This window comes from Dama dama, chromosome 18, assembly GCF_033118175.1.
Source record: "Dama dama isolate Ldn47 chromosome 18, ASM3311817v1, whole genome shotgun sequence".
Lineage (NCBI taxonomy): Eukaryota > Metazoa > Chordata > Mammalia > Artiodactyla > Cervidae > Dama > Dama dama.
The window spans coordinates 63,214,592-63,226,928 of record NC_083698.1 but is presented as its reverse complement, the minus strand read 5'-3'; the positions used below and the strand labels follow the sequence as shown (position 1 = coordinate 63,226,928).

At 39.9% G+C, this 12,337-nt stretch overlaps 1 protein-coding gene across 6 annotated transcripts in view; it reads left to right on the top strand.

The window, feature by feature from the left end:
- The window catches only part of PLEKHA8 (pleckstrin homology domain containing A8), a 59,939-nt gene extending 48,396 nt beyond the window's left edge, over positions 1–11,543 (top strand). For 3 of the 6 annotated variants that reach the window (XM_061165447.1, XM_061165440.1, XM_061165446.1), the window contains 2 exons: positions 5,407–5,468; positions 11,050–11,543. In XM_061165447.1, the coding sequence (XP_061021430.1) occupies positions 5,407–5,468; positions 11,050–11,247 (260 nt within the window). In that variant the 3' untranslated portion in view covers positions 11,248–11,543. Of the gene's footprint in view, positions 1–1,048; positions 1,805–5,406; positions 5,469–6,896; positions 11,030–11,049 lie in introns of those variants that run through there. The other 3 variants (XR_009696689.1, XM_061165442.1, XM_061165441.1) reach the window with 3 other exon arrangements.
- The last annotated feature ends 794 nt before the right edge of the window (positions 11,544–12,337 follow it).

Here is a 12,337-nt window from a genome sequence, read left to right as displayed (position 1 = left end):
TCCGTGTTTTTAACAATGAACACATTAATTTTGAAGGAAAAAAAAAAAGCAGTAAGTTTTATACCTTTTTAAACTACTACTGTGCTTTAGATGGGAAGTTCAGAACCCTTTACATGGCATTAAAAGGTCCTCCCAATTTGGCCCCATCTCCAGTGTCCACAACACTAGTGAATGGTTCTCCCTTCCTGCCACCATCTCCATGTAGCTTCCTCCATCTGCAGCTCCAGCCACCGCCCTCCTCTCTGCCCTAGCCAGCCTTTGCGAGTCCTCTGGAGAATTCTCTTTGTCCACATGCTCCCAGGCTGGATTCACCTCTCTCGTTTCCTGTAGTACTGGATACAGATGTCTGTTACAGCAGTTGGCAGTTTACATAATAATGATTTGTTAAACACTGGTTCTCTTAAAAGCCCATGAACTTCCTGAGGATAGGGGACTGAGTTTAAATCACCCAGAGATCCATGCTGCCTTGCACAGTAAAGGGCGTGTGGTAGGCTCATATGAAATTCTTATTGATGGAGCAGCTGTTCCATTGTGACTGTCCATGAGCAGATTGTAATGGCACTGAATTTCATCTGCTAATTTTTAATGGTATTTAATACCTTACATGGATGAGGATCACAAGAAATACAGTTTTCCCACTGTACTCTGTGACTCACCTCTGGATGTTTTCCATGGGCCTGTACACTATATTACCAGCCCAGACGGCTCCGCAGATGCTTGGAAAGTTGACAGTCTTGCTGATTTACCCCAGAGGCTGTGCCTAGTATTTCCTGCCCATCTGCACCGGTACACTTTGTGTGCTGACAACCCTTTCTTCACTAAGCTCTTGTATACCTTCTAAAATGTCTCTGATAACATCCGTCCCCTTAGAGAATCAGATAGGGTTTAAGTATGATTTTCATTGAAGACTTATATCTTTGACAATGCTCTAGCCTACTCAGACTCTTCTCTTAAGAAAAAGATTGAATTTACTCTTAATTTCTCCTTTAGGCTCTCTAAGAGCTCCTTCTACACTTGAATTTATTCGTTTTTATCATTTCTACTTTAGCTTTGCTGTACTGGATGCTGGCATTTCAACCCATTCCTAAAACTTTAGATAGCCAGGGAAATCTGCTGTTAGAATTCAAATGTGCAGTCTTATTTTATACAAAATATAATGTATTTTATGCAAATTTGAATTGTGTAAAATTGTAGTAAGGTATGCTAAAAGTTCCCTTTTGAATGAATGAAAAGGGAACAAAAAGATGGGCACAACAAATGACAGAAATGGTATGGACATAACAGAAGCAGAAGATGCTGTGAAAAGGTGACAAGAATACACAGAAGAACTGTACAAAGAAGATCTTAATGACCCAGATAACCACGATGGTGTGGTCATTCACCTAGAGCCAGATATCCTGGAGTGAGAAGTCAAGTGGGCCTTAGGAAGCATCACTACAAACAAAGCTAATGGAGGTGATGGAATTCCAGGTGAGCTATTTCAAGTCCTAAAAGATGATACTGTTAAAATGCTGCACTCAATATGCTAGCAAATTTGGAAAGCTCAGCAGTGGCCACAGGACTGGAAAAGGTCAGTTTTCATTCTAAACCCAAAGAAAGGCAATGCCAAAGAATGTTCGGACTACTGCACAATTGCACTCATCTCACACGCCAGTAAAGCTCAAAATTCTCCAAGCCAGGCTTCAACAGTACGTGAACTGTGAACTTCCAGATGTTCAAGCTGGATTTAGAAAAGGCAGAGGAACCAGATATCAAATTGCCAACATCTGTAGGATCATTGAAAAAGCAAGAGAGTTCCAAAAATGCATCTGCTTCTGCTTTATTGACTACACTAAAGCCTTTGACTGTGTGGATCACAACAAACTGGAAAATTCTTCAAGAGATGGGAATACCGGACCACCTGACCTGTCTCCTGAGAAATCTGTATGCAGGTCAAGAAGCAACAGTTAGAACCAGACATGGAACAACAGACTGGTTCCAAATTGAGAAAGGAGTACGTCAAGGCTGTATATTGTCACCCTGTTTATTTAACTTATGTGCAGAGTACATCATGTGAAATGCTAGGCTGGATGAAGCACAAGCTGGAATCAAAATTGCCGGGAGAAATATCAGTAACCTCAGATATGTGGATGACACCACCCTTATGGCAGAAAGGGAAGAGGGACTGAAGGGCCTCTTGATGAAAGTGAAAGAGGAGAGTGAAAAAGCTGGCTTAAAACCCAACATTCAAAAACGAAGATCATGGCATCTGGTCTCATCACTTCATAGCAAATAGATTGGGAACCAGTGGAAATAATTCAGCTCAGTCTCTCAGTCGTGTCCAACTCTTTTGACTCCATGGACTGCAGCACGCCAGGCCTCCCTGCCCATTACCAACTCCCAGAGTCCAACCAAACTCATGTCCGTTGAGTCGGTGTTGCCATCCTACCATCTCATCATCTGTCATCCCCTTTGCGTCCTGCCTTCAATCTTTCCCAGCATCAGGGTCTTTTCAAATGAGTAAGCAGTTTGCATCAGGTGGCCAAAGTATTAGAGTTTCAGTTTCAACATCAATCCTTCCAGTGAACACCCAGGACTGATCTCCTTTAGGATGGACTGACTGGATCTCTTTGCAGTCCAGGGGACTCTGAAGAGTCTCCTCAAACACCAAGTTAAAAAGCATCAATTCTTCGGCACTCAGCTTTCTTTGCAGTCCAACTCTCACATCCATACATGACCACTGGAAAAACCATAGCCTTGACTAGATGGACCTCTGTTGGCAATGTCTCTGCTTTTTAATATGCTGTCTAAATTGGTCATAACTTTCCTTCCAAGGAGTAAGCGTCTTTTAATTTCATGGCTGCAGTCACCATCTGCAGTGATTTTGGAGCCCCAAAAAATAAGGTCAGCTACTGTTTCCACTGTTTCCCCATCTGTTTGCCATGAAGTGATGGGGCCGGATGCCATGATCTTAGTTTTCTGAATGTTAAGCTTTAAGCCAACCTTTTCACTCTCCTCTTTCACTTTCGTCAAGAGGCTCTTTAGCTCTTCTTCACTTTCTGCCATAAGGGTGGTGTCATCTGCATATCTGAGGTTATTTATATTTCTCCCAGCAATCTTGATTCCAGCTTGTGCTTCTTCCAGCCCGGCGTTTCTCATTATGTACTCTGCATATAAGGTAAATAAGCAGGGTGACAATATACAGCCTTGACTTACTCCTTTTCCTATTTGGAACCAGTCTGTTGTTCCATGTCCAATTCTAACTGTTGCTTCCTGACCTGCATACAAATTTCTAAAGAGACAGGTCAGGTGGTCTGATATGCCCATCTCTTTCAGAATTTTCCACAGTTTATTGTGATCCACACAGTCAAAGGCTTTGGCATAGTCAATAAAGCAGAAATAGATGGAAATAGTTGTAGACTTTATTTTCTTGGGGTCCAAAATCACTGCAGATGGTGACTATAGCCATGAAATTGAAAGACCCTTGCTCCTTGGAATAAAAGCTATGACCAACCTAGACAGCGTAGTGAAAAGCAGAGACATTACTTGGCCAACAAAGGTTCGTCTAGTCAAAGCTATGAGTTTTCCAGTAGTCATGTATGGATGTGAGAGTTAGACTATAAAGAAAGCTGAGCACTGAAGAATTGATGCTTTTGAACTGTGGTGTTGGAGGAGACTCTTGGGAGTCCCTTGGACTGCAAGGAGATCCAACCAGTCCGTCCTGAAGGAAATCAGTCCTGAATATTTGTTGGAAGGACTGATGCTGAAGCTGAAACTCCAATACTTTGGCCACCTGATGTGAAGAACTGACTCACTGGAAAAGACCCTGATGCTGGGAAAGATTGAAGGCAGGAGGAGAAAGGGACGACAGAGAATCAGATGGTTGGATGGCATCACCAGCTCGATGGGTATGAGTTTGAGCAAGCTCCAGGAGTTGGTGATGGACAGGGAAGCCTGGCGTGCTACAGTCCATGGGATTACAAAGAGTCGGACACGACTGAGAGACTGAACTGAGCTGATCCTAAAAGTATTAATGAAGCCTCACCCTAATTTTAACAATAGACATTGACAAGAATTACATCATTTTAAAGCTAGAGGACTCAAATAAATTGTAAACTGTGTTTAAACTTGCAGCCACGCGACCTGGCTGTTTTGCTCAGTAAAAGGCAGATATCTGATGTCCTTCGGCAGTTCTGTGAGCCACACTGTGTTTTGCTGCATAGGAACTTGTGGTTGTAGTTTTGATGTCTAGGGTTTTTTTTGTTGTTGTTGTCATTATTTTTACCTCTGCTCTTGTTACAATTTAAAATGTCTTTGTAACCTATTATAGTGTTACCCAAGCACTGATTAGATGGCAGTGGTGCTTGTACTAGTGCTAAAACTAGCCCATGAAAATAAACAAGTTTGGAATAAAATTTTGATGTGGTAAAACATGATAAAGAAGGTCAAACAACCCCCGTGGTACTCTGTGCTATAATTTAGGAATGTGAGGACTCTGTAGACCACTAAAGATGATGCTGAAAAAATAAAATGGAGCATTGAAATAAAAATGCACTGTGGTGATATAGAGCTGTGCCTCCTGAGAGAATGTTTATTCCTGTAGAAAAATCAGTTTTCAATTTGGCATATATTGAATTATTCAAAGCCTTCAGGAACACATCCCTTGCATAAAATACAGTAATCTTGTTCTTGAGATTATTTTTTGTAATTAAAATTATTATATAGAAGTTTTAAAATCTCCTTCTAAAACTCAGTTCGAAAAAAATAATAGGTTTTTATCTTTAAAGTCTAGAATATGAATTGACTTATTAATAAGCCTCACCAGTTACTTTATATCTAGCTTAATAACATCAAGCTGTTCTTTCCATGATAGTTTTCAGAGTTCTAGCTTTAATACTGTATATCCAGGGTCATGGGACATCTAGGACTAACATTTGACATCCCAGAATAGAATGTTAGAATTGAAGAGAAAATACTTAGAGAAAACTTTACAAAGAGGAAAACAGATGGTTAGAGAGGTTGGCTAGGGGACTGGTGCAGGGTCACACAACATTTCAAAGAACTGCATTTTTCTGTTTTTATAGTGTATTTTAAATTATATTCTCCACATGACAATATCCTTTCCTCCCTTTTTACTTCCTTATATGTGTTGAATTTTCCAACCATAATAATAAGCTGCCATTCAGCTATATTGACACAGGGTAAGAGTGGAAATACCAATTTTTCTTTAAAAAAAAAAATCTCTGGAGGTTTTGTTTTTCCTGCTCAAGGACTTTTGGGGTATGTAATCTTGTAATTTTAAGCTTTTTTCCCTCAGTTTTTAATACCTAAGGAATGTGCTGCTATGTACATTAGAAAGGACATGATGCAAATAACACATCAAATTCTGATGAAATTGTCCCTCATGGAGTATTTCTTCTTTTCAAGATAATGCATATGGTAAAACTTTACGGCAGCACCATGGCTGGGTGGTTCGAGGAGTTTTTGCGGTAAGTAAGCCTTCTGCCTCCTAATGTTCTGATGGTCTCAGCAAGGTGTTTTGTTTTGCTTTGTATGTGTGTGGTATTTCTGTTTGCTTTGTTTTTGAGAATAAGAACAAAACGTTGCTTATTTCATTGAAATCTGTAGGTCTGTTGTGTGGAAATGTTGGCAATAAACAGTAAGAAAAGACTTAGAGTGTGCTTCACCTTATCTAGTTCCAGGGACCCTGAGATTTGTCTCAGAAGTGGCTGCCTTTCTGATGAGGTAGTAAAGAGTGTCGGTGTATACTAGAGATAGGCAGGAGGCGGCCAGGTGCTCACCCTCTGAGGGGAAACCGGTGGTGGTTTCAAGCCCATAGCTCCCTCTGCTGCCTGTCAGGGTCAGGCCTGGTAATTCTCAGATTTTAATACGTCATTTTTTTCCTAAACTGAATTGTATCTTTGAATATTAACTGACCTGGGTTGCCAGTGACCAGAACTGGAAATCTCTTCTTCGCCAATTATTTTCCTTGTGGAAGTGTTTGTATTTGTGTGTGTTGGCTCCTGTTACCTATTATTCCTTCCTTCCTAGCATGACCTGGGAAGAACACACACCTGAGAATCATAGTACTCAGGTGGACAGATCAGGTCATCTGCTTTGTAAAATAGCTGGAGCAGATGGCCCCTTTCTGTCAGCAATAATATTCTGTGATTCTCCCATCGGGCGAGAGGTCAGCCATAGTCAGGTGCAGCCATGAAAAGGCTGAATCTCATGTCATGGTACAATAGGAAATGTCAGATTAAAATTAGCTTGCAGATGAAGTCTTTTTCTAGTTTACCCAAGGTAAGAACTGTTCAGGTCATGATTTCTTAGGAGAAAGGTAAAGAAAGTGGGAGGAATTTATCATGGAAGAAATCAAATTTTAGTGAAAATGAAACATTTTACTGTTCACTGGAATAGGAGCCAGACCAGTTGCAGCTACACACTGCTCACACATCCACCTTCAGTGGATGTTTAATAACATAATAATAGCTTCTGTGTGGCTATTGGACACTTAACACCGTGTATCAGACACTGTGCCAGGTACTTCTGTGTTCATTATCTTTGGGAATCCTTAGGATTAGCTCCTGCTGTTTTACAAGTTCAGAACTGTTCATTTCAGTCCCAGAGTGAGGCAGGGGCAGAGCCCAGGTCTAAACCCAAATCTGTCTCCAAGGCTGATGCTCATCCCACACATCACAGCTCTCCACAGTGAAGATAGAATCATTGAGAAGCTGCTAGTGAGAAATTAGGCAAAAGATGCTGCTCCATTCATCAATCTCCTTGAGTAAATACTGTGATTGCCTGCAGGTGCCTGACACGCAAGTTCCCTTGGTGAGATGAAAAGCAGGGAAACATTGAGTTGCCTCATTTATAAGAAACATAAATGTGGTTTTTGTTTTTGTTTTTTTCAGTAGAGAGGGCAGAGTTTAATCCTGAAATATTGATGATCCAAGAGACATTGCCAACAAGAATGAAGCTATAGCAGAAAATTTATCATGAGCATGTCTTTGAGAGGACATTTTAACTTACAGCATTTTTCTAAGTAATTTAGATTATTTAGTAATTTAGTAATTAATTTAGTAATTTAGATTCATTGTAAACATAAAATGTATAGAAAAATAGAAAGGGTAAAACTTAAACTGTCCACAGTCTCACCATTTTATAATAACCATCTTCAACATTTTTGTGTTTTATCTTCTTAGCTCTTATTTTGATATATTTAACATATTCTTTTCAATGTTCTATTTATTGTGTATATTTATATAAATATCTATTAATAGATATTTCTATTTTATGTTTATTTTATGTGTATAATTATCTTAATTTTGTATACTTACTCTGTATATGCATATAAATTTTTTGACACTTAGCTGGTTTTGTATTGTTTTTCTCCACTCTTTAAGTTTTTATATTTTCTAGTTGTATTGAGGAATAATTGACATACGTTACTGTATGTTTAAGGCACACAGCAAGATGGTTTGATTTAAATGTATTATAAAATGATTACCACAATAGGTTCAGCTAAATCCATCTTCTCATATAAATACAATAAAAAGAAAAGAAAGGAAAAAGGAAAAATTTTTCTCCTTGTGATGTGATTTCTTAGAATTTACTCTTTAACACGTTTGCTGTATATCCAACAGCAGTATTAGCTGTAGCCATCCCCACTTATTTTTAGGGATTGCATAATATTTCCCCCCAGAATAGAGGTAATGTAATTTATTTGTCCAAACCTTTGTGTTGGAAATTTCAGTTGCTTCTAAGTTTGTTTTTACAGATGAAACGGCATCTGTTTTTATGCATTTTTTACTAAAACAGTTATTTCCTCAAAATAGGTTCCTAGAAGTATTCCGTAGTATTCCTAGAAGTATTCCTAGAAGATATTCCATAGAATATCTGTGTCTAACGCAAAGAACTAAAACCCCAACTTAGAGCACTTACAGTGCACTGGATGTTGTTTTAAGTGCTTTACTTACGTAAAGTTATTAATCTCATAACTCTGAAGTAGGTTCTCCTATTTTCCCTGCTTATAAACGAAACCTGAAACACATGGATGTCAGGTAATAACACCCAAAGTTATAGGAAAAGAGCATCTTGAAGACTCTTGATGCTACTGCCAATAGTTTTTAAATTTTCTGATTTTTAAGAAAATAGATTCTGTTGAGCATTTGGTAACAGCATTATTAATAGAGGAACTTCCTCTCAGTCTGTCTCCTATTATTCTCCAAGTCATCCCTACTTTGGGAAGTTTATTGAGTTTTCTGATGTCCTGATTAAAATCATCAGGGGAAGATCTAACTAATCTTGGTTGCTCAGGGAAATATCTTTTACACTCACAGAATCTGACTGACTTAACAGCCAAATATTGGACGTTCATCTTTGAACAGTTATGGTCTGTAGAACTGACGTCTGGTCTAGGCTCTGTCCCTTTCTGTGGCTCTCTTTTTTGGCTTCCTTTTCAGCTGAGTTCTGTCATTGTTTCCCAAATAAACTCAGCTGCATCGTTGTTCCCTAGGAGCCTTTGAGAAATGCATTGTTGTGGACTCCACTCTGGAGAAACTTTAAACATTTTTTATTTTATGTAAATACACGAATGTAGTTTTATTTTGCTTTTTATTACAGAGACCAAAAAGGTTATAACAAAAAACGACAGTTTGTTCCATACTTCCCAGACTCACTAAAAGAGGCTGCAACTTTCAAATGCTTTGGCTATTTCTTCCAATACCTCTGTAATTCTAAAACTATTTACTCTTCTTTGTGGCCCTATCAATTTTAATTAATGTTGATTTCTGTTATGGATTAGAGTTTAGCTATCTCAGACCTTACTGTCACTACCTCCCCTTTCCCTGTATAATTAATTATATCACAAGTCAACATGATGGTGATGAGCCAGAATTCTATGACTTTTTTTGTTCTTTCTTAAATGACTTTTATGTTTTTCCCTGTACCATGAACTCTCTCATATCACCATCATTTTGAACTCACAAAATGATCGATTATTATTGGATTATTATGGATTATTATTGGATTATCTATATTTTTTCCAGAACTTTCTAAACTCTTATTCCAGTCTGATTTGTTGTACTGCTGTTGTCCTAGAACTTTTGTTCTCAAATTTCCCTATACTGAGTCCCCACCTCACCTTAATTTTATTTCCCAAATCCTGTGACTTCCTATTTATTGGTCTAATCCCCCTTTTTTTTTTTTATGATATCCAAACTCTATTAGCTTCCTAAAAAAAAGAGTGCAAGGGAACTAAATTTTTGAGTTCTTACATGCCTGAAATTGTCTTTATTCTGCCCCCATTTCCTAGAGTGTTGCTTTGGCTGGTGTAGAATTCTGAAGTGAAAGTTGCTCAGTCGTGTCCAACTCTTTGCGACCTCATGGACTGTAGCCCACCAGGCTCCTCTGTCCATGGGATTCTCTAGGCAGGAATACTGGAGTGGGTAGCCATTCCCTTCTCCAGGGGATCTTCCCAACCCAGGAATTGAACCCGTGTCTCCCGCATTGCAGGCAGATTCTTTACCATGAACCACCAGAATTCTAGGTTAATAGTGATTTTCTCTCAGAACTTTGAAGGCGGTCCTCTGATGTTCTCCAGCTTCCAGTGTTACTACTCTAAAACCTGTAAAATCTAATGTATATGAACCGCTCCTCACCTCCTCCTAGATGCTTTTAGGATCTATTCTTTATCCCCACATTCTAAAATTCCACCATGTTCGCCTTTTGGTCTTCATCATTCATTTTGCTAAGCATTTGACTAGGTCTTTAAATCTGGAGACTCATATCCTTCTGTTCTGGGAGATTTTCTCTCATGATATTTTTGGACAGTTGCTTTTCCTCCGTCCTCTGCTCTCCCATATACCCCTACCATTATTTGAGTGTTTATGATGTGCGAGGTAGTGGAGTAAACACATCCTGCATGTCCCATTAATCCCTCAAATAAGGAAAGTGCTACCAGTCATCTGCAGACGAGGAGACTGAGGTTCTAATTTAGTCCCCTTGCTTAAATTCCTCAAGCTAACCTGTAAAAGATTTGGGATTCAAGTCCAAGTCTCCTCACCTAGTGGCTGTGCTGTAACCACCGCATAATGCCAGTCACTCTCCAGTTGCAGAAAGGGAGAGGGTTGATTCTCAAAGGCTTTCAACATAAGGAAGCTCAAGAAAGCAACTGCAAGATTTTTTACAATCTATTGAAGATTTAAAAAGCCTCCGGAGAGCTCTGTAGAGCCAAACCGGTAGATGCCAGAGAACAGATTTCAGTACGCTTAGGGAACAGTTGGCCTGCAGAGGGAGGGGAGCTGTAAGGAGCTTAGGAAATCTTTCCTCAGGGAAGCAGTGTGGTTGGTGGTGTGGTTGAAAAAGTAGAGAGATGATCTTAAGTTCAGATCCTGGCCCTGGCACTTATTAGCTGTGTGATTTCCATATGTAAAATAGGGATATAGATTGTACAGGGTTCTTACAAAGATTAGCTGGGATAAAATATGTTAAAGCACCAGCATGCAAGCAAACCATAAATGTTAGCCCCCTTCATTTTTAGAAAATATTCATGAATACAAAGGAAATCTCTACATAAGGGTGAATGGGACATAGGTAAAGAAAGTATGTGGAGATGAGATATAAACAGGATGGTGAGCTGCTGCCAGGCTGGCCATGTGCCAACAGAGACTGTGCAAGTAGCATGCGTGCAAGTCATCCTGAGCACTCCACGGGAAGAGTCTGGATCACTGTGAATGAGAAAGTTTGAGCTTTTCTCAAACTGTTCTCCTCTCACCATTCCCTGACTCGATGGGATCATTCATCCTCAGGATAGCCCAAGACTTGATGGGATCATTCATCCTCAGGATAGCCCAAGCCCACGTGCTTCTTCAAGCATTAAAGTGATTTGGTTCTTGAAACATATTGAAGAGTCCATGAGCTGAAGGAATGTGTGCCTGTTTTTTCACTCTTGCTCGCCTTAGCTCTGTGTCTCTGTGTGACTGTGTGTGCACGCATGTGCTTGTGCATGAGTATAATGCACAAGAGAGCATGTCATGGTGCAGCTTTTCACGAACAATTCTTTTGCAGTTAGCTCTGAGGGCAGCTCCATCCTATGAAGATTTTGTGGCTGCATTAACCATTAAGGAAGGCGACCACCAGAAGGCAGCTTTCAGTGTTGGGATGCAGAGGGACCTCAGCCTTTACCTCCCTGCCATGGAGAAGCAGCTGGCGATACTGGACACTTTATACGAGGTCCACGGACTGGAGTCTGATGAGGTGGTATGACATCTGCAGGCTAGCGCTGCCTCCTCACTTCAGGGAATAAAGTTTGCTAAAGTGTTTTGTTGCCCGACTTAAATTTCCAGCAGCAGCTCCAACTCTCTCCAATCTCTTACTTGGGGAATGGAGAGGGGAAGGCAAAGCCTAGTGCTTTTATATATAATTTTTTTCAATGCTGTATGTTTCATGTGTTTAAAAATCAAGGTGCTATATATTTAGTTTAAAAGGCCTCATGGAAAACCAAATTGTAGCTGTTATGTAGATGTGAACAGCAAGTTATAAGAGCAAATTTGACAAATGAATTTGTTAGTATTATGTTTTGTTTTTAGCTTTTAGTTTTAATGGGTCACCCAAACCCAAGCTGAAAAGGAGCAATTTTCTGTATAGTCCTCTGTATGAGGACTATAACTCATAGCCAGTGTTTCAGTCAACTTAGATTAGTCTAAAATTTTCAAGGGAGTTAGGCCCCTCTGTTGAAGCTATTGAAAATGTAGAGTTTGCTATTCCTAGATGTTCTGCAGAGAATTCTCTTCTCTGTGGCTCTGTGGGCCAGAAGAACCTGTGTATTCAACACATCCGGTACACTGGTTGTAACCAAGCAGTACCATCCCATTTATAGGTGGGGAGACTGGCCCTGAAGAGACGAGTGGTGTGTCCTTGTCCCGAGCCGGGGGATAGTACGGGAGAGGTGGGTGGGTCATCTGAGGTGACCCCTGTGCAGTACACACCCTTTGCCACCTGCTTTCCCCTGCATCGTCTCAGTTGGACATCACAGCAAAACCATGGTATTCAGGGATTATTATTAAACTTCATAAGTAAGGTTTAGAGGTCAAGGGATAGGCTCAGTCACATAGCCGCTAAATAGAGGAACCGCATGATTTCCATGTGTGACCTGGACCACCTCTGCATCAAAATCACATGGAGAGCTTGTTTGAAAATTAAATTCCCAGGCCTTACCTTGACCTGAAGATTCATAATTGTGGGAGTAGGACTCAGGATAATAAACCTTGAATTTGAATAAATTTTACAAGGTATTCTTGTGCAACAGGGTTGAAGAACTATGAGATTAAATTCTAGTTTATGGAATTCCCAGTCT